Genomic DNA, 22,391 nt, shown 5'->3' with positions numbered 1-22,391 from the left:
TTGAAGCAGTTAGGGCTTGGGAGCAATTAGCTAAATGGTGCAAATGGCTCCAGACAGTAATTCCAGATGAGCTCACCATTGTAGGCTGCTGAGATGGCATTGTCAAGGAGGGGGAGGTGTTCAGGGGGCGGGGAACGTGCTTTTCTGTTGTCTTTTTTTCATGTCAAACTTCATGGGCCAAGCTGTCCAGAGCGAAAAAAGGTACTGAGGTACTGAGGACCTCCAAAGCAGCCCTTCCAGGCTCACAGACTGAATCTCGAAAGGCTACTGCACTTTTTTGAGCATGTTCTTGTGGCCACGCCCCTCTTCTGTGTGTTGTGGCCACGCCCCTCTCCTGTGTGTTGTGGCCACGCCCCTCTCCTGTGTGTTGTGGCCACGCCCCTCTCCTGTGTGTTCCTGTAGTTACACCCCACAGTCTCTGAGTTCAGCCTGATCTCTTTCAGGATCCTTGAACTGCAGAAGGCCACACAGCGGAAGCGCATCTCCAGCGACAGCGCTGTGGCAGAGGCTCTAGCACATGGCGACTCGCCTCGATCGCCCGTGCCATCACCCTGCAGGTGAGCCGGGCCCTGGGCCACATGCTGGCGGTGATGCTCAGTACTGCCTCTCACTGGATGGATGAACAACATGCAAATGCATACATATAAACTGTGGGCACCCTGGTTACCTTCTGCAGTCCAAAGGTACACATGCAGTTAATGCCATCTCTAAACTGCCATGGTGTATGCTTCTGTCAGTACATTTACATGCACAGATAAGTCGGGCTACACTTATAGTTCGACTACGCCCATTTAATGGGACTATTGTCTTTGTCCCAGTATACATGCATGGGAGGGGAATCAATTTAATGACTGAAATATGTCCGACTCCACTACAGTATGTGGGGATATGGCTCCTTTTAGCTTGTTAGTACTGGACTTTTTCCAGTTGAACTATTACGTCACAGACGTAAAAAAAATAATAATAATAAAATTCATAATAATGGATGTATGGACAAATGAAGTCACACAAGCTTTAATTGCAATCTGCTCTGCAGAACAGATACAACAAGATCAGGGTAGCATAAAAAGAAATAAAGTATTTTGTATAATATACTAGGATGGCACAGTATTGGACATTTTTCAATTATTGCAATGTGATTTTGTTATGATAAATATTGGGGTATTTATGAAACAAAAATTATACATTTCTCACGAACCTGTCTAGGAGTGATTTAAACCCAAGAATGAAAATAATTATGATTGTCTTAGAAAACGCATGCAGCGCTCATGCAAAAGCAGAGGTAAACTTTAAACTGATTTTCAAACATTGCCCTAAAATTGCCAAAACTTGCGATTTTTTTTTTAAGTATAAATGTCTTACCGAGACTTGAACTCACTGCACTATTGTATTCATAACAAATTGAACGTAAAGCCTGATGTTAATGTAGCTGGCTAGCGATATAAGAATTGGATGTGCATAACATGCGATGTTGGTATTAATCATCATCAAGTCCTACAACAGCCATTTTTCGAATTCAGTACAAAATATCCCACCTCGTGTTGTAATGTCATTCAATGCTGGTACCAGTTTTTGCGGCAGTGGAAAATCAACACCGTGAAGTGCTTTACTTTTGGTACCTTCTTGAAGTTACAAAATACAGTATCTGGTGTGGTGGAAAAGTGCACCTTATTTAAGCGGCGAAGGGGGCAGCTTTACAGCACTGTACAGTACATTTCGTACATTACGTACATGCAGCATGTATGTCCTCTGCTATGCTCCATGCTTCTTCTGTGTACCGGCGTTTTATGTCACTTCTGGGTCAAAGCCTAGGGGGAGGGACTGTGGATCATGCACAGAGTGCCTAGGCCAGTTTGAGGGTTTGAGTCCGATTGAACGTACACATGCAGGTGTAAATCGATTCCCAATCACATTATCTGAGTGTCTTAGGCCGATTTCGAGAAATTCGATTTAATACAATTTTAGTCGGACTAACGTTTACATGTACTTTAAAAGTACGATTTTAGCTGGACTAACACAATTATTTGATTTCTTTAGTATGCAGGTAAACATACTGTTTGTGAGTGTGTGCACCTCAACCCAGGCTGCACCCTAAGCCCTCCACACAGTGCTGCCCGATGACTAGGTGCTCTTTCTGATCAGGCCCCATATCATGGGGGGGTCACAGCAGCCTGCATCGCTCCTCCGCCCCTTCTCTGGTTAGGCCTCCTTCTGCCCTCTTCCCTGCATCCGTTTGGCCACAACAGTACAGTATCAGCCGGCCCTTCTGGTTCCTCCAGAACCAGAACTGCCTGCACTGAATCTCTTACTGCTTGCGGACAGGGACCAGTACACGGCATGGCACTGTGTTTAATGGTTATGGCAGCCTCCGAGTTGCCTCTCAGAATTGAATGTACCGTGAAATATGAAGCTGCTTGCTGGCCCTTGATATCGAGTCCGACTCTAATACGGCTGCTAATGGGGACCATGTGACTTTCTGCAAATCCCCATTGGCGACTCAGCATCGCTTCCTTTCACTTCACCATCTGGCACCACACTCAGTTCTCATGATCCTTTGTTTTCGTGGCCACATTGAAGGCTTGGCCTAAAATCACACACAGCCGCTGTTACAGTAGATTCAGCGTGTCACTGAGGCAAGAGACCAGCTATCCCATCCATCACTTGTTGACCCTCTCCTTCTCATGGTGACCTGTGAACAAACAAACCTTCTTCTACAATTCCTCAAGCTTTCCACTGGCAGTAGGGACAGGAATAGTATGTCCTGAAATGAGAGAGAAGCTTCATTTTGTTGCTGCACTTATACCTGTTGGAGCTTTAAGCCTTTGGTTGGAATATCTGCATTGCTGTTTGGCTGATTCAGCAATTAAGCGAATGGTTTCCTTTTCTAGCTGAATGAACCAGGACAGTGTAGCACTAACAGCTTGTAAAACTGGCCACATATAAGACCTGTTCCTGCTCAAAATCTGCCCATTTAGGTTCCTTCTTTTCGGTTTTTCGATTACATTATGAAGAGACCTGCACATGGGGTGGCATGGTGGTGCAGTGGTTAGCACCTCTGGGACCCGGGTTCGAGTCTCCGCCTGGGTCACATGTGTGCGGAGTTTGCATGTTCTCCCCATGTCGTCGTGGGGTTTCCTCCGGGTACGTGAGTTTCCCCCCACAGTACAAAAACAAATTGGAGTTGCTAAATTGCCCGTAGGTGTGAATGGTGTGTGAGTGTGCCCTGCGATGGGCTGGCCCCCCATCCTGGGTTGTTCCCTGCCTCATGTTTATTGATTTCGGGATAGGCTCCGGATAAGCGGTTTGGAAAATGGATGGATTGATGGAGACCTGCACATCCTTTGTAAGATCTCAGTGGAGCTTACCAAATCCCTCCGGCCACTCTCTCCAGTTCAGTCCAGTTTATTCGTACTCTTTCTGTGCTTTACTTTGACTTCTGTGATCCTTGAGCTTGTCCGCCCCCCCTCCCTCATGCACTCTTCCCGTATCTTGGCCATCAAATCGATCTGTTTCCTAACCTTGCCCTGACGCCAGTACCGTGTTGTGCAGCTGGAAAACATGTGTCACGGACGCTGTTCCTATGTAGCCTGTGTGATCCTCTGCACGTGTCTGCATCACACTGAATCACCACGGCAACCGTTAATTAAATGTGCTGCTTGGAGGACCCCCCCAGTCACATTTTGACCTGCTCCCTCATGCTTCAGACACAGAAAGCAGTGAGGTTCTGCTGCCTGCCACTCAGCTGCCTTTACCCACAGTGTGTCTGCACGCAGGCATATGTGTTGCCAGGAGAAGCCTCACGCTATTCTTCCCTGACAACTGATGAACTGGCTTGTGCATTCATTTGAGGTTTTATGTTTTCCCACAGATAAAGGCTTAGCACAGTGACACTGGCTGTTACTTTGTGTTTAACGAGATGAATATCCCTTAATCACCTCGTGTCAGAGTGATCTACATAGAAGGTCCGTTATAATTGGGACTGAAATACAGGATTGATCGGCGTATGTTTTGTTTTCTCTTTTGGGAGTGAAATTAAGATTATTCAAATAATCCAAAAATGAGCAGGGGGCTTTGTCCCCCTCCTGACCGCCGCCATAGGGGAAGAATGGGACAGCACTTTGGAATTGCTTGGAATTGTTGACATGCGTAACAGCCTGGTTAAAGGGTTTTTTTTTTAAGGCAAACGCACACTTCAGATACGTTGTTTGGAGGTGTAACAGGAAATAGGTTGTGAGAAATGTTTTTGGAAATCCTGTGTAAGTAATAATCTAACAAAGAGAGGAAGAAATTTTATTGCCATTAATCATAAAAAATACTGCAAAATGAGTTAAAATGTAATGTTATAGAAACACTATAAGATATGCTGTGTCATGCTTAACCTTTTTCGAACTGACTCTAAACTCTAGTGCAACCGGCTAAGGGTATGAATACCATACTCAAATCAAAATCAATTCCTTGTTAAAATCATGATGTATTTTCTCTGTCCCTCATCCGGTTACTGCACTGCTACTCAGCATCAGGATAGAGCCTATGTGTCGTTGGCTCCACATCATTCAGGGATGTTAATTAGCTGTATAGCCTCTGTGGAGGGTTTATTAGGTTGACAGATTTTTCCCAAATATGTGGAAGCGCAAACATCAGCGGAAGGTTTGTGTTCATTACATCCCTCTAAATCACACCAAGGTAGTCAACTGGAATGATTTAACTAAGTCTGTCAGGTGATGATTTCTGTGGGCTTCAGGGTTTCTGACAGGTAAACGCCTCTGCGGGATTTCCCACGTTTTGCTTGCCCAATCATCTAGCACCTTGTGAGTTTGTCTATGTGTATACCTCTGTAAACACTGTATGTACTTTATTTACTGACATTCATTTTCCATCTTCCATCTACTTATTGAGTACAGCCTTGCAGGAGGCCTGGACACTGTCAAATAGCAATCAGAAAGACAAAATCAAAAAGATGATTCACTATTACTTTGAAAAATGGCCTTGATTGGCTATATACTGTACCATACACGATTTGAGTAGTTTTTATGTTGCCATAAATTACTCCCCCTTTCCATAGGCAGGAAACACTGGGAACTGGGTGACAGCACATCGCAGGGCAGAGTCTCACTGTAGAGTATGCTCCTGGATGGCAGTACATCGCAAAGCACAGTCTCACTGTACAACACACTTCTAGGTGGCAGCACATCACAGACCAGAATCTCACTGTGGAGCACCCTTCTGGGTGGCAACACATTGCAGTGCAGAGTCTCACTGTAGAAAACACTTCTGGGCGGCAGCACATTACAGTGCAGAGTCTCACTGTACAACACACTTCTAGGCGGCAGCACATCGCAGACCAGAATCTCATTGTGGAGCACCCTTCTGGGTGGCAACACATTGCAGTGCAGAGTCTCACTGTAGAAAACACTTCTGGGCGGCAGCACATTACAGTGCAGAGTCTCACTGTACAACACACTTCTAGGTGGCAGCACATCGCAGGGCAGAGTGCTGCCGTAGAACACACTTCTGGCTTGCAGCAGTTTGCCGAGCAGATTTCTCTAGAGCACACTTCTGAGCGGCAGCACATCGGAGTACAGTCTCACTGTAGAGCATGCTTCTGGGCAGCAGCACATCGCAGGGCAGAGTCTCACTGTTGAGCATGCTTCTGGATTGCAGCACATGGCCGGGCAGAGTCTTACTTTAGAGTTTTCCTCTGGGTGCCCCGAGAAACAAAATGCAGCAGGACACAGCATTCTAAGCCCTAAGTGAGTGTAGCCGTAGTGTTGCACGTAGTCCAGTTCCTGCCTGTACAACTGTTTCTTTTATTCCTAAAAATGGTTACAGGGACAGATGGAATCTTATCCTTGGCAATGTATGTATAATGATGATATGAAGCTTAATTAATGTGCCCAAAAAGGCAGAAAATGGTTGAGGAAGAAGCAGGAAGGGTTAAACCTGAAAAAATGTCTCCATCTCTTAGTGTCCATTGTCCAAGCCACATTACACTCCTCTGTCAATATTTATTTCTTCAGAATCAGTGACCCACAGTTTTAACTAGGATTGTGAAAAGAAAAATGGGACTTTATTTAAATTTTCATCAGATATTTGTCTGGGAATTTCACTTAAACCAAAATGAGAAATAGGATATTTGTGTATAAAAGAGGCAGAAGGAGCTTAGTTTTACCTCAGCCCTGTTAATGATCCTAACAGGATAAAGCTGTCTAATAAGGGACTCACAGGCACAGTCACATGGAAAGAGAATACTGCATTATTGTGAGGATGAATTCCCTGGATCGGAGCATGCTGCTGGTATTTTAGCTGCTCTAACTCGGGGGGCCCTATTTTCCACCAGTGCAAAGCACAACGCAAAGTGGTTTTGGTAGTTCCATACCAGCATATTGCTCATTTTCACGCCATGCTTGCATGCTTGCATGCAGCGTCTACAGTCAGTGGCATATTATTAAATGGTATTTAAGCGGTGTGTGTTAGAAACTTGCAGGTGCACAATGGCTGTTATTGACACAGGTATGCGCTTGAGGTGCAATTATGTTTTTTTGTTATATAATTACATTTTATTTCATTTATATACATTTTATTATATAGTACGTTTGATGCTTTCACATAATCATACTGATTAATGAAACACACACAAAAAGAAAAACATTATATATTAGGTAAAGAACAAACCGTATCATTAAAAAAATCTTTCAAGTTCTTTATCAGAATTAAGCACGTACTGTAACTGAAAGGACATTTGGAATGTGAAGAAAGATTTATTGATTTTGAATTGGCCCACGATGCTGTGGCCATTTTTGTGGCCTAATCCTAGATTTTTGTGGAGTCAATGGAGGCTCTGATCGGGGCTCTCAAGAGACTGAGGAAGGAGTCTGAGTGTTTGAGGTTGTATGTGTCCTAGATAAAAACCAAGATCCAGGCCTTTAATGACTTCTTAGGCACAGTCTGTCTGCAGGGAGAATGTCAACCTCATCAAGAGACTCACTTACCTCGACAATGACATTCATGTATCTGGTGACTCTTCCTATAAAGTCAGTAGATGGATTGGGAGAGCAGGGGGGGTCATAATGTCACTGGAATGGGGTGTGTGGACGAAGGTCCAAGTCTTTGAAGTCCTGGTGCTCCCTGTCTTTCCGTATGGCTGTGAAACATGGACGCTAGCCAGTCCATGGATTCCTTTGGTAATATGTCTCTTTTGGAGAATCCTTGGGTACTGCTGGTTTGACTTTGTCTAGCGGTTGCTAGAGGAGTCCCAAATAAGGCACATTACCTGCATTGTGAGGCAGTGTCACTTACGGCACTACGGCCATTTGGGGTGTTTCCCTGAGGATGATCCGGCTTGCAGGATCCTTGTTGCTGAGGACCCGAGCGGTTAGACCAGGCCAAGGGGACTCCCCGTAACACCTGGCTGTGGCAGATGGATGGTCATTTCCGGAGGGTGGGACTGGACTGTGTGGGGGGTTGCCAGCTGGGATTCCGAGGTGTTTCGTCATGTGGTGGGTGCAACAACGCGCTGCATTAGCGCATGCTCCCCAACATGACCTGACCGGATTCTGAGTAAGATGGGGTACCTGTCCATCCATTCCAGTTAAATGTGGTCTGCATGGTAGGTTGGAATTTGTTTTATCATTATGGCCAGCTTACAGCCCCACATCCAGCCTCCTAGCCTGCCTGCAGTCAGGGATCTCTCTGTGCCTCTCGGGGCACTCTCAGTCTTAGCACTGCAGACTGGCTTTAGGCAAGCTGACAGCTGAGCCCACCACAGTCTAACTGGGAATGACAGCAAAGCAGCTTAAGGCCCTGCTCTCTGTCCATTCTGTGGGGCTTCCCACAACCTGACATGGAAGGAGCAGAGTTTGTATGTATGGGGGCACGCTCTAGCTAGGCTGTCTTATCTTGGGCTGGGAGGTGAACAAGAACTACTCTCTTTCCAACATGAACCGACGCTCCTGCAGCCCTGTTTTGTCTCCCATCTGTAATGAAAATGAAAACCAATCGTTATACTCCTTTACTGTCTTTTCTTCTCAACACGGAGATGTACTATGGATTGTCAGGTTTACTCTTTTGAAATTAATGACGCTAGGATTTCCTAAGCAAAAAAAGGGTAACGGTTCAAAGCATTTATATTTGCAGTATCTCCAAACAGATGTACCCAGCAGGGTCCTATGGTGTATATAATGCAAGATTTGTGCTCGATGAGTGTTTTTTGAATCTCGCATAGCTCTTTGGTAATATAATAATGCAGAATAATTCAATGAGACATGAAAGAATAAAGGTAAATCCAGTTCTTTTTTTCTCATTAGGTCTGAGGGGACTGCCATATGTGACACAGATAAAGGTAAATTATTCATTTTATTTTATAAATATGGTAAAAAGAAAAAAGTTTCACATTTCATGCGCGGTGGAGTGGTAGTTGTAACAGTTACAGGATATTGTTTCCATCTAAAATATACCCATAAAATGGCCATTTCAGATCAAGCTATTTTCAAAGAGGGTTCAGTGGTTGGACGACTCCTTGCCTTTTCTGTGGTTTCAAACTAGTCATTTAACTGCAGGCCTTTATGTTGAGCTGACCCATCCTCTTCTCTCATATTTACTGTTCTTGCCAACCAGGGTTTACCATTACCATTTTTTCTTAATGACCCAAAATTTAGTAAAAGATCCAAAGGGAATAGATGGTCTTGAGGGGATGAGATAATCCTACAGGATGCCTTGATTTCTGTCCCATGTTTTTTTGTATTTGGATTTACTTCACCTTCCGTACTGCTGGCAAAACTTCAGTTACTGGCTAGACTCTGCTAGATGTAACACATGTGTAAGAAGCAATCCGTGTATAATTTGATATTTTAATGCACTTTCACTGGGATATTATGAATGAATAAGCAAGAGTATTACTTGTGGTGATAAGCAATACTGATGCATTTTTAAGTTTCATTCATTTGTTATGTTTTAAAAAATTGGAGTACTATTTAACCAGGTGATATTTACTGTACAGTTCCTTCATCAAGTAAAAATAGCTTTTTAGTCACATTTTTTGAAATGGTAAAGCAACATACTAACAAATGAACATACTGTACTGCATCTTTAAGACTGTGATCAGAAGTACATATAGCAACTAACAACTTGACAGGCCCCCCCTCCTCTTTGATTATGGTTTAACCCCTGCCGCTAACCCAAAAGTATGCTCAGGTAGGGCTCTGGAATTGGGCCAGTTCTAAGTTCTGCTGGCTGCAGTGTTTTTGCTCTGCAATGCCTCACTGTCTACAGTATGTTGTGGTTATTCTCAGTGTGACACCGGAGGTTGGAAATTCAGACATACTTATTAGCAGGGGCAGATGGTCACATAATCGAGCAGTGATACAAAGCACAAGCTGTTAAGTCAAATTACTGCACACATTTAAGAATACTTGTTCCTTTTAATTATTAAGGTGGTTATTAGAAAGGTTCAGAAAAAAAAACATCTTTCATCGTTGCTCATTAATTTCACCATATTTTTTCTTAAAGAGATAGATTATGGATGTAAAGGAAATTTGAGACTTCACTCTTAGATTCATTAATTTTCATGCAGTTTTCTGAAGAGTGAATTATGTCTAAATTATATTCTCATACTGGACTGGAAATAATTCCTGCACTGAATAACTATCACTGTCACTTTGAACCTTCCTGTAGCGTCAGCAGAATGAATGTGATAATTCATATGAGCATGTTTAATATTATTCTTTTTTTAGTATCAGCTGAAATACTCTTTGAGTGTGTGAAGAGCAAAGACCACCGAATGGTAAGTAAAAAGACCCCCTTCTTTCCCTAATGAGGACACCATTGTAATCGGTGCCCTTAAAAGAAATGCTGTCCTGAAGAATCGAAGGTTAGTAGTGTCTGTGCATTAGCGGACATTCCTCCCAGAATGTCAGATGCTGTGTGGGCAGCTGATCCCTGCACTTAGAAATACCATGCATACTATAGACAGAATATATCTTAAAGCGAATTATTTCTGCAAGTCCCTGCAAAAAACTACACTCCTCAATCTCCTGTAAGTGTTTTGCAGACAGGGTAAGAAATTACTCTGAGTTAAGAGCCAAGACAAAATGCTTCCATCAGCAGGCAGCTTTTTGGGAGCTCCTGAGCACAACTTTGCTTACAGGCACTGTCACAAGTTGAGCCTTCCCCCTCTAGCTCTGGCATGTGGCAACTCTGACTTGAAATTCCATAGCTGACAATGTTCCTCAGTGGAGGAGTGAGCCAGTAAGCAAGCATGTATGGGCTGACCTTTTCCAGAGTGCCACTCCGGAGCGGCTCTGGCTTCCCCAGTTGCTGCTGCATCTATCCGTTCAATTCAATTAATTTAAATTCAATTTTATTTGTATTTTATTTCCCCACCCAAAGCCCCCAGTGAGTAAGCCAGAGGTGACAGTGGCAAGGAAAAACTCCCTAGAAGGAAGAAACCTTGGGAGGAACCAGACTCAAAGGGGGAGCCCATCCTCCAGGGGCCGGCAGGGAGAGTCAAATGAGCAAGATGGCAAAGTTCCAATTCTTTCTGTCCTGATATTAACATTTGAATCTCAAAGCGGGTAGCAGGCAGGCAATCCCAGCAGTTGCTGGTGCTGCTTCAGATGGCAGGATGAGCAGTGGTACAGCAGCAGGAAATACAGGGAAGACGACACAGATAGAATGACGAGCAGGCCAGAAACACCTCACAGATAGTGGAAACATAACAGGCAGCAGGGTAGGCAGGATATCTTGAAAATTTGGGGTTTCCAGGCGGCACACCCCAGGAGGTGTAGGGGAAATAAAATCTGCAATTAGCTAAAGTAGGGGAGACTAGAGGAAGTGCAAACAGGTGAGTGCAATATGTAAACTCTGACAGATATGGCTATGGCAGCATACTGTAAGTAGGAGAGAGAGGCAAGTGGGAACGTAGACATGGGGAGTCCCTGAAATGTCAGCACTCCAATTCCACAAGGGAGTGTGAAGCTACTGTAGAGTGACAACACTGAGAGTTTAGTCTGTGCAAAGCCAATGTCCCCACCAAGCTCTACACCGTAGGTCTAACTGGGAGCTAGACCTTGAACTAGAGTCCTTATAAGATCGACTAAACAAGTGTGTTTTTAGCAGTATTTTGTGGTCAATATGTCATTTAACTGGAAGCCAGTGAAGGTAGCATGGGGAGTAAGGGTAATATGATAAGAAATTGCCCCCCCATCCTGGGTTGTTCCCTGCCTCGTGCCCATTGCTTCTGGGATAGGCTTTGGACCCCCCGCGACCCAGTAGAATAAGCAGTTTGGAAAATGGATGGATGGATGTTATTCCCAGTGTTAGATTCTGTTTCCTTGTTTTTGTCAGTGTCTTAGTTTTCCCCTCCCAGTCCCTTGATTTAATTACAGTATTAGTTTGATCTGTGGCCTGTTTTCCCAGCCCTCGTTAATTAGTCTCACCTGCCCAGTGGTGTCCTCATGTACAGACTCTCAGTGGTGTAGTCTCTATAAAAAAGTTTGTAGGAATTAGGTCTACAAGGCAAATAGAGGATTTGCAGGTGGAAACATTCAGGGGTCATATTATCAGTACGCATCAGACTAGCAGGAGGCTGGCGGCTGTGTATAGTTATAGATGTGCATTGGTACAGAAATATTACTAGAAATGCATATAGATCTTAGTGATTTTACCATTAAAAATGTAATGAGGTCATGACTCTTAAAAGCTTGTGAGACTTGCGAGTTTAACTTGAAGAATTCTGTGTTAACCTAGACACAGATTTAAATGGGAATTTAGGATTGTTTTTGTTCTCTTCTATTAATCTGGAGAGAGACACAGACCTCGCAGTCACTAGTGCTTATCTGTACTTAGAGAGGTTCTCTTTCCAGGCAGATCTGAAAACTTCTAGTTTTAATTAAGCGCCATTTGTGCTCTAGCTTGTGCGAAGCCTGTTTAAGTACCAGTGGGCAGGTTTATCTGTATGCTTTAATTTCTTAAGTAGAGCTACAAGATCTAGAGTGCTGCAAAATGATTTCACCATGTTCATGGTTACCTGTTCAAATTCATTTTCACATGAGATTTCACATGTAAAGTTGAAGGACTGTGGAGGTTGAGAAACCCTGTTGTAGTTAATGAGGCTATGGAACGTCCGATACTGTACTTTGGAGCTGGGGGAGAAGGCAAGCTATACTGTATTTCAAACATTAACAAGTAATGATCTGAAAGCAGAGTATTCTGAGGGGTAATAGATATGGCCCCTGTCTTCCCGACCTGTCTACCCCCATCTGTGATGTTGTGTGTATATGTATGGTCAGGTTGATGGCCAGTTTTATCGCTGGTACTTGTGACTAGTGACATGGTGTATTGCAACAGCAATAAATGGTTCTCATCATCATCATCATCATCATCATCATCATCATCATCATCATCATCATCATATGTGTTCCACCAGGATACCATGGCTAAGAATCAAATCCAGAGTATGATTACAGGCATGAGTAGGCCTCACTTCATACACCTACAAGAATAGCAGCAAATATTGTTGTTAAACCATCATTGTCTTTATGGAAGCCTGTTTCCAGCACCCGGAGGAGAACAAGAAATCCATTTATCTCAGAATTCTGAATTATTAAGTCAGGCTTTTTATCTCGGAATTCTGACTTTTTTTATCTCTGACTCTGATTGGATGGTATGAGAAGTTAAAAGACAGAAAAAGTCAAAACTTCGACTTAATAAGTCAGAATTCTGAGATAAGTGGGTTTTCTTTCTCTTCCGGGTGGCAGAAACGGTCTTCCATACTGTCTTTCTCCATGTGAATATGAAAAATCAGCTTTTTTTTATGGCTTTGTCAGTAGTAACCACCAAGATTGTTAAAAAATTTGCAAACTCCCTAAGAAAGTTACTGTACGGTCCAGGCGGTCTGTACACAATAACAATGGTGATTGGAGGTAAATAACTGCAAAGAGATGATCCAGCAAAACTAAGAAGAAGAATTTCAAACATGATAAAGTTATAACTACTTTTTTAAGTAACTCCTAGGTTAGACTGAAATATTCCAGCAACGCCACCACCTCTGCGATTAGGTCCGAGTTGTAGCCTTGCATTACCTATTATCTAATACTGGATTTGGTTTAATTTTTAAGTCTTTATGACATACACTATGGTGGAATAGACCTCCACGATTAAAAGTGTGGGGAACAGACACAAGTTTCAATAACATGGACCTTGGTGACAATTAGCAACTAACAGGCGGCCAGTTATGCCGGTTTGCCTGCCGCCTGGAATTGGATTTATCAGGAGAGGGCACCCAGTTCTGATGCTTTGTGTACTGGAGCAGTGGTTCTGAACCAGTGGGTCATGGAAATATTTTCATTGATCATGGGTTGTGTGGTTGAAAAAATATTTTGAAAATAATGTATTTTGTTTTTACAGATGTTGTGTCGTCCTGGAAATCATTTGTTTTATCTGTTTTACTGTCAGCACACACCGCTACCCCCATTTTTGGTGAATTAAATAAATAAATGTATGATTGAATGAACAGACAGACAAAAAAATAAATGCATGAATGAACAAACAGACGAATGGACAGAATAACAAATAAATGACTGAATACATCAATGGGCAAATTAATGTATGAATCAATGAACAAACAGATGGACAGACAAACAAATATACGAATGAACAAATGACCGGATGGACAAACATAAATGTATGAATGAACAAACAAGCAGACAATGTCTGATTGAACAACCAAACAAACAAATAAATAAATAGAAACTTAGTCTTGTAACTTAATGACTGGGGAATAGTGTAGGTCCTTGGGCTAAACTAATTGAGAAGCATTGTAATAGAGGCAATGAGGCAGTTGGTTGAAGGCACACAGAACTGATGGACAAAGTTCTGAAAAAGACATGGCAGTTTTCTGCTCTGTCCTGATAAAGACGGTCCCCTTTAAATACTAGCCGGCAGTATCATTTTTAATAATGTTAAAGGTTAATTATATAGCTTTAAGTGAAACCTTTGGATAGGTACTATGGCCTCACCCTAACCCTTGGTTAGGACTGCCCTGTGTTTGCATTCTATACAGAATATCCACTTGGAATTTGTCCTCGTGGAAGTGGTGGACTTAACTGTTTCCATAAAATCAGCATCTGTTCCACACTCCAAACATTGCTTACTGATGAACCAGTGCACGGGGTATCGCATCACTCAGCCTCTTCCGAATAAAGCCTGGGTGGTGAAGTTAAGTTTAGAAGAACTGGAACAGTGGATGTAGACTGACTCTCGACTGTTTTTCCGCAGCTGAAGGAGCTTCACAAGCTGGGGGCTGATCTGTCTGTGCAGGACTTGTCTGGCTGCACGTTACTGCACCATGCTGCCACTGCCGGCAGCAAGGAGATTGTCAAGTACATCATAGACAATGGTAGGACATCTACTCACGGTGACAATGCGAAACAATTAGCACAGTGTGAGGGGCAGCACTCAATTTCTCCTTAATAGATGTCCAACTTGACAGAGATGTAACCCTGTTGTACTGCACATGTCTAAGCAGAGATGCATAAGACACTTAAGATGTAGAACCATTGTGGTCAAAACATCTTATCAACAAGTAACGTGTGTGCTAGGGATGGGCATTTCAGGCAGAATTACAAGTTGAGTAAATTAAATTGAAAATGAAATTCAATTAAGCTGAAGAGGTAGCTCAGGTGCAGCTGTATACTATAACATTTACAGTAATAGCCTTTGCCTTGGGCAGTTATGGGGAATGGAAATTTTTTTCATGTTCAAGGACACAATCCTAGCAATACTTTTCTAGATTATAGGCTACTCCATTAATTTATTTCCACACAAAATATGACATCACTCATTGATGGAAAAGGATAAATTAAATCATTAAAAGTCTGTATTGGTACACTGACAGTTCACTCTTAAAATTTATTAAGAATGAATTTTACAAACCATGAAATTCAATTTTTAATGACATCCATAATGGCAACCTAAGTATACATGTATAGTTAACAGCAGCAGCATAATCAGACTCTCTTACGCTACGTTCACACTGCCATGCTGAAGTGACTCAAATCGGATTTTTTGCCTTAATGTGACACAGATCTGATCTTTTCAGGGCTGAGTGGACACGCAAATCTGATCTTTTCAAATCAGATTAGTGTCACTTTCATATGTGGTACTAAATCTCATACATATCCGATTTGCGGCCATGCGACCTGAACGTAAACGCGGAATTCATGTGGCTTTTTGCTTATACGCATGCACTGACATCATCAGCCTGCACCGGCAGCGTGGGAAGGAAAAAATGGAGGAGAGCTGCGATAACAGAAAAAGCTAGCCGCCTGGCTTTTTTCTCCTTTTCGACCTACTCATGTACAGCCGAATCACTGTTTGTCGTCCTCCAGCGCAAAGTGCAATACATGCGTCAGCTACTAACGCCACCATTTTTAATGCCATGAGTCGTCCCACAGATATGACGTTTTTTTGTTGTTGGTGACGCAGTTGACCCGTGTAAAAACGTATCAATGTGCGCATGCGTGACGTTTCAGAGGACCGATGTGTTCACATTACAGTCAGATACAGGTCACTTGTAGTTATGAATGTGAACCATCAAGATAGACAAATCCGATCTGAGCAAAAAATCGAAACTGAACGATGTGTCTGGCAGGTTTTCTTTTTCTGTTTATCAATCTCAGAATACTGACTACCAGAGGTGCAAAGGGCCAATGTGCATGCGGGTTTTTGGGATAACCTTTAGGTCAGCTGTTCAAACACTGGTGTCAGGACTATTCGGCCAATCTGTCCTCTAATTAGTAATCTAATTAGGGAGTTGCAGCAAAAACGCGCATATACAGCTACCCTTTCTGGATAAGATTGGCCCACCCTGTGTTAAACCATGAAAATCTGATTGAATTACACATGTTTTTGGCATTTGAAAAATTTGGAACTATGAAAGAAAATAGAAGCTCTTTAGTTTTTAATTGAATTTAAATACTCTTGATTTAAATACTATTTAAATGTTATTGGTATTGAATGTTCTTCATAGTGTAGTGTCCCTAGCGATGTAACCCAACATCCTACTGGCCTTTTTTATTGCTTCCCCACACTGGCGAGAGTGGGACATGGAAGCATCGACATACACACCGAGATCTTTCTCATAATCAGCTACCTTTATTTCAGTGGAACTCATAAAATATCTGTACTTTATATTTCTGCTCCCTGCATGGATTACCTTACATTTATCTATGTTAAATTTCATCTGCCAGGTATCAGCCCAGTCGCTAATTAAATCAAGATCCTGTTGTAGCCTCTCTGCTGCTAGATCAGTATCTGCTACACCACCGACCTTGGTGTCTTCTGCAAATTTAACCAGTTTACTGTATGTATTGATGTCCATATCGTTAATATAAAATTAGGAACAATAGTGCTCCTACATTTCAACCCTGCAGTACCCCACTATGAACGTAGGCCCACTGTGACATTGTGCCTCTAATAACTACTCGCTGCTTCCTGTCTGTTAACCAGTTTTCAATCCAAGCTGCTACAGTCCCTAAAATCCCTACAGCCTTGAGCTTAAGCAAGAGCCGTTTGTGGGGGACAACATCAAAGGCCTTCTGGAAGTCTAAGTAGATCACATCGTAGGCCTTTTTGTGATCAATTTCTCTTGTAGTTTCCTCAAAGAACTCAAGTAAATTAGTTCAATAGGATCTACCTGTCCTAAATCCATGTTGGCTATCCCTCAGAATGTTATTAGAATCCAAGTAATCTACCATTTTCACTTGGATTATAGCTTCCATTACTTTTCCAGTTATGCAAGTTAAATTGATTGGCCTGTAGTTTGCTGGATTACTGCAATCCCCTTTTTTGAATATGGGTGTTACATTAGCATGCTTCCAATCAGAAGGTACCACACCAGTAGATAAGGATTTCTGAAATAGTAAACTTAAAGGTTGGCTACTAATATCCCTCATCTTTTTTAAACTATAGGTAAGATGTCATCAGGGCCCTGTGATTTATTTATTTTGAGCTTAACTGGGCTTTGTCCTACATCAGCCACAGTTATACATGTATTGGTCATAGACGACGCTGTATCTGTACTAAATGGTGGCAAGTTACTTGTATTGTCTATTGTGAACACCCGTGTAAAATAATCATTAAACTCGTTTACTATATCAAATTTAACCACTGCTGCTAAATAAGCACTCCCTCAAGCCCTTACTGTCCAGTACATTGGCAGTCACAACCACGTCTTAAGTCAGTGGCATATTATTTAATGATATTTAAGCGGCGCATTTTAGAAATGTGTGGATGCATGATGTTTGTTATGGATGCAGGTACACTCGAAGTGCAATGATGGTTTTTTGTTATTTTATTTTACTACATTTGTAGTCTTATTATACAGTGCATATCGTTCTTTCATGTAATCATACTGTGTAATAATGAAACTCCAAATGTGTGTGTGGTCCAGGTATACCTTATCTTGTAGGGACCAAATGTCCCCACAACGTGATGAATCCCCTTTTTTTACATTATGGGGACCAGTTTCGTCGTCCCCATATGGGAAAACTCTATTTTATAAAAATCTGTCACTGCAATGAAAAAACTAAAAATGCAAAAACTCTTGTATTTGTTTGTATACTTATGGTTTAAGTAAAGAATACACCGTGTCATAAAAAAAGTAATCCGAGTCCATTATCAGAATTATTTATTTTTGGACCAAACGACATACATGAGTATTTAAACACACCAGGTTGAGCAGTGAACTTCTGTTCTCCGCATCTTCTGAAATCATTATACCGCTTTTGGCACTAAGATGATGATCTGGTCATGCCAGAAAACGAAGACACACTCGCTGATAGCTCATCCCATACCTGCTTCACCTTGAAAAGATTAGATGTAACAGTGGTGCACCACTAAATACTATGCTCGCTCATTTTCACTTCAAGCATGAGCAGGTCAGTTTCCTCGGCCAAAGACTGATCTGGTTTGTCAGGTAAACACGCTGTTATAATAGCAATCCGCCATAGCTCATGCACCCCTGCCTTTTAAAGGTGAGGTGACGTGCCATTCTGATCTCATCTCTGAATAATTAAGAGAGTTAAGTCAACCTTTTTGCGGCTTGTGCTGGTGTATAGACTGTTATTTCCTTCGTCAAAATACCAAAACGGATTTGGACATGACCAAAGTTAACCAATTTAATCAATTCCAGTGTGTCACCGAATTTCACAATATCCATTTTGAAACTTTTGGACGTTTTGAGTTATCATCATAATAAGCAAATTGTCTGCAGCTGCGGCGGCCCAGTACCCAAACCATAGACTATACATTAACCTGGAAGTGGGGTTGGAAAGAAACCATGGTAAGATGAAAGCGAGATGTTCGTCCCTCATGGCAGCCATCCACCAGTACCGGCCAAAGTGTCGGGAGGATAATACAGCAAGGTGATGTTTCATAAGTGCGGTGAGCGGTTCTGTTAGTGGAACAGAGTGCAACAGACCAGTAACTCCATACATTAATTGGACGCTGACTACAGACACAAAAAGAGAGAGAGATTGGGACTCCCCGAGCCACCTAGTCATAGTCTGCACCCGAATCCCAATAGAAAATGTGTGTCAGGAATGGAAGATAACTGTAGACCAGAGGCAAAATAACACAGCCGGGGGGGGGAGCAAAGATAATGAAAAGAAAACAAGTTACAAGGTACAGCTGCTGCAGCTTCCTATCTCAAAAGAGACAGCATCTAAACTGAATACTATGCTAAACACTAAAGGGATCACAAGTAACAGGATCCCTAAATAGTTTTTTCTTCATACACCTTTCCTCAAAACATAATTGTTTAGGATCTGTTTAGGCTTGTGTGTCTAATACTATTCAATACTGTGCTTTTCTCTTAACAGAATGTATTTATCTGCAGTTTTAGTTCCATGAAAATTGGGCGAAACTAACCTGGTGATTTTTGTGTGTCCCTTCCCGTTTAGCATCCAGTGATATTTTGGATGTAACCGAAAAGGAGAGGTATGTATTTCAGTTACTACTGCCTTGTTTTATTATTTTAGGCTAAGTTAATCCCATGGCCCATTTCTCATTTAGGTGTAATGTGTAGATGTACGTTTTTTGCTTTAAACCTTATTCATCCATCCTGATGAACTGGAAGCCCTCTCCATCTCCTCCGCTCCCCAGCACTTCTCCCCAAATGCTGAGCTGTACACAGTGTTGGGAAGGTTACTTTTGAAATGTAATAGGTTACAGACTACTAGTTACCTTGTTAGAATGTAATAAGTAATCTAACTATTTTGATTACTTCATCGATGTCCTGTAACTTATTACATCGGATTACTTTTTGATTACTTTTCTAACAAATGTTTTAAACTGGGCAATATAACTGAAAAGTCTCAGGGGCTTTGCTGTGCCAAAAGAAGGCATTTCTGCTTCTCAAAAAGATGCAAAGAAACAAATTGAACGTTATATTATACATATAAGCCTTTACCAAAAAGAATATATTTGGATGTCAGTGTTTCCCCTAGATTTATAAAAAGTGATACAAAAAACATGCATACGTAGAAAGTGCAAATTGATAGTATGGTTATTGTGATAATTGATTGAATCAACACATCGACACTGTAAAGCTATTCACACTCGAACGTGCCATCATCACCCACCCTCACTCTTAGATTGGGGAGCCCTTTTCAGTCCTGGCAGGAGACCAACAAGAAAGTGCCGGGCGATGCGCACTCTATCCCACGGCTGAGCTCTAAGCACACTATCTTTATACTAAATTATGGGCATTACATGTGGGCAGGGGACGAGCTGACCAGGCTCACCCAACCCCCCCGGCCAGGCAATGCGTTCTCAAATTTCCAATTTTGTCTGAGCAATGCCGCCTGCAGTTTCAATTGGAAGGTTTCTATAATCAATGTACCGCCTCCTCCTAAGGATGGGGGTAAGCGTTCTACACACACTGACTAACTAGGTGCAGTTCCCAGAATAATTAAACAAGTATCCTTGAGCAGTGCTTTCCCTCCCCGTGAAGATAAGGCAGGTGTCTCATACACTGACCAGTGTCGTACAAAACATATTGAGCAGCACCTTTCCCTGTCTTCAGCAAGCCCCTCCAAACCCGGGGAAACATGGTAAGCGTCCTGAATAGGGTGAGCATCCCAGAACGAGGATTCTTTCACATAAGATAAGGATACTCTGAAACCAGCCCTTTGTGAAAAACAAGTTATATAAGTGATCAGAGAGGGGAAAACAAACATGCTTATGCAGTTTAACCTTAATACAATAATATTATAGGTGAATCATGGACGACGTATCTGAATTTCAGGATGATCAGTCCATACACGATCAGAATCAATCCATACCTCAATTACCTCATATGTATGTCTGTAACAGGAGGACAATAATTAATTCTAGGCAACATAGTCATCCGCAAATACATCTTAATACAGGCATATTTTCCAACGCGCACGCACTGTCCGCTTGTGGGAGTGTGCTCATATGCGTGCACATGACTCCACCATGTGCGATACAGAGAGCAGAGGAGAATTGTAAACGCGCGGCCGTATTAAGACAAAAATTACAAGCAGTTGTGTAAATAAGATATATAACGTAGGGCTATTTACTTTGTTTAATAAAAGGACAATGTACAGACCTGTTCTATAGGAAAGGTAACTTTAAATGACTTCTGTTGTGATCTGCGGCTATATAGATAAATAAAATGAACTTGACCTTCAAGGGGGGGCGGGAGGTGCTGTTGGGGGGGCAGGGCGCCCCCCTAATATAATGGTAGGGGAAACACTGGATGTAACCCTTTTGTAATCATCAGGATTTTGATTAGTAACTGTAATTGAATTACATATTTTTTCTCAGTAAGTAATGGATTACAGTTACATTTATTTTGTAAGTTAATTACTCAACACCATTACATGTAACTAGTTGCAAAAGCCAGAGATGAGCATTTTGTCTCTTTGTGGGTCACAGCGGAGAGACAGTCCTGCATAAAGCAGCCGCGATGCGTCAGAGGACCATCTGCCATTACTTGGTGGAAGCTGGGGCGTCCCTAATGAAGACTGACCTGCAGGTGAAGACGTTCACATCCATGAAACTAATATGATAATATTACATGAGTTATTCACAAAGCCTCTGAGAAAATGCTCAGTCTGTCCCAGGAGAAAACATTTACTGTAATGTGTCTCTTGATATGGATCTTATTGTTCATAATAAGTGAAGTGAAAGTGATTAGATGTCATTGTTGACACACCATATCACACAACAACAAAATGTAGTAACCCATATGTGACAATATGACATAGCAGGGGGGCAGCTAATTCAGTGCCCAGGGAATAGTACAATGCTTGGGGTACCTTTCTGGTTGGGGATTCAAACTAGCAATCTTTCACTTACACGTGTGCTTCCCTGACCATTAGGCATCACTGCCCTCAATAGAGCCAATTTACCTGCACAATTCACCAAGATTTCTCTATTTCTATTCAGTGATGCCAGGAAAAAAATAAATCCACTCATATTTTGTTTTGATTGTGAAGTGAATGCCCATAATATGTAACAGGGACAGAATACTGAGGGATAGCTGACAAAAGAACGAATAGGCCTGAAATAGACCAACTATTCACCACAAGGTTCAGTGCTGCTTTTAACATTTATCCCAAGCTTCCATGACACTTTTTAATACACTATCATTGTAGTAATTGTTATTCTGGTCCATACATTCACCGTAAGGCTCATTGTGGTTCAAAAATTCACTGCAGAGCTGAACATGGCCCCTGACGCCATTATACAAATGTAATATCTACTCACTTCTACTAGGAGAGATGTTGTACTCTGGCTTTGCAGGCCGTTTGAAACGGTGCACCATGTAACCTGAACCAACATCTTGTCTGGATGGACTCTTTCATTTATAGCATAACCTTGGTTTGTCAATCATCATCCCATGTTCTCCTGTGTTCTCTGAGAATATTTATTCACTTACTTGTTTGGATCACTGCTCCTCTCCAGAGATGCAGAACCTCTCGCTTTCATCCTCATTTCTACAGAATTCTGAATAGACACAGGTTGTCCACTTGAAAACTTGAGAGAACATTGCATTTGTTTATCATAACAGGAAGAGAAACACATCCAAAACTTCACAAAACTTGAAATGGTTTCCCTTTCTATTCAGAGTGTCCTGAAAGCAGATTGTATGCAGGGCCTGTCAGTTTAGTTTTGGGAGAATATAGAAGAACAGTCAGTGGTAACCCTTACAAAAATCTTGTAATCTATTTGTAACACTTTGCTTAACATCATTTTCAATTGAAAAGTTGAAACAACTTCGCCTATTACTAGTCTATGCTTTAGAATGAAACCTAATGCCTTGTGAAAATGTGTCATAGGCTCTCAATAATATTTCTGCAAGAAAC

General features: G+C 41.9%; 1 protein-coding gene across 8 annotated transcripts in view; it reads left to right on the top strand.

Moving 5' to 3' along the window:
* Window positions 1–22,391, top strand: part of LOC125706396 (diacylglycerol kinase zeta-like) — a 140,694-nt gene that overhangs the window by 112,015 nt on the left and 6,288 nt on the right. For all 8 annotated transcript variants that reach the window (XM_048973077.1, XM_048973079.1, XM_048973078.1 and 5 more), the window contains 6 exons: window positions 444–557; window positions 8,304–8,338; window positions 9,729–9,778; window positions 14,272–14,392; window positions 18,957–18,993; window positions 20,959–21,058. In XM_048973077.1, the coding sequence (XP_048829034.1) occupies window positions 444–557; window positions 8,304–8,338; window positions 9,729–9,778; window positions 14,272–14,392; window positions 18,957–18,993; window positions 20,959–21,058 (457 nt within the window). The remainder of the gene's footprint in view (window positions 1–443; window positions 558–8,303; window positions 8,339–9,728; window positions 9,779–14,271; window positions 14,393–18,956; window positions 18,994–20,958; window positions 21,059–22,391) is intronic.

This window comes from Brienomyrus brachyistius, chromosome 13, assembly GCF_023856365.1.
Source record: "Brienomyrus brachyistius isolate T26 chromosome 13, BBRACH_0.4, whole genome shotgun sequence".
In the NCBI taxonomy this organism is placed as follows: Eukaryota; Metazoa; Chordata; class Actinopteri; order Osteoglossiformes; family Mormyridae; genus Brienomyrus; species Brienomyrus brachyistius.
Note: the sequence above shows the minus strand (reverse complement) of the source record. Positions and strands in the feature narration are given on the sequence as shown.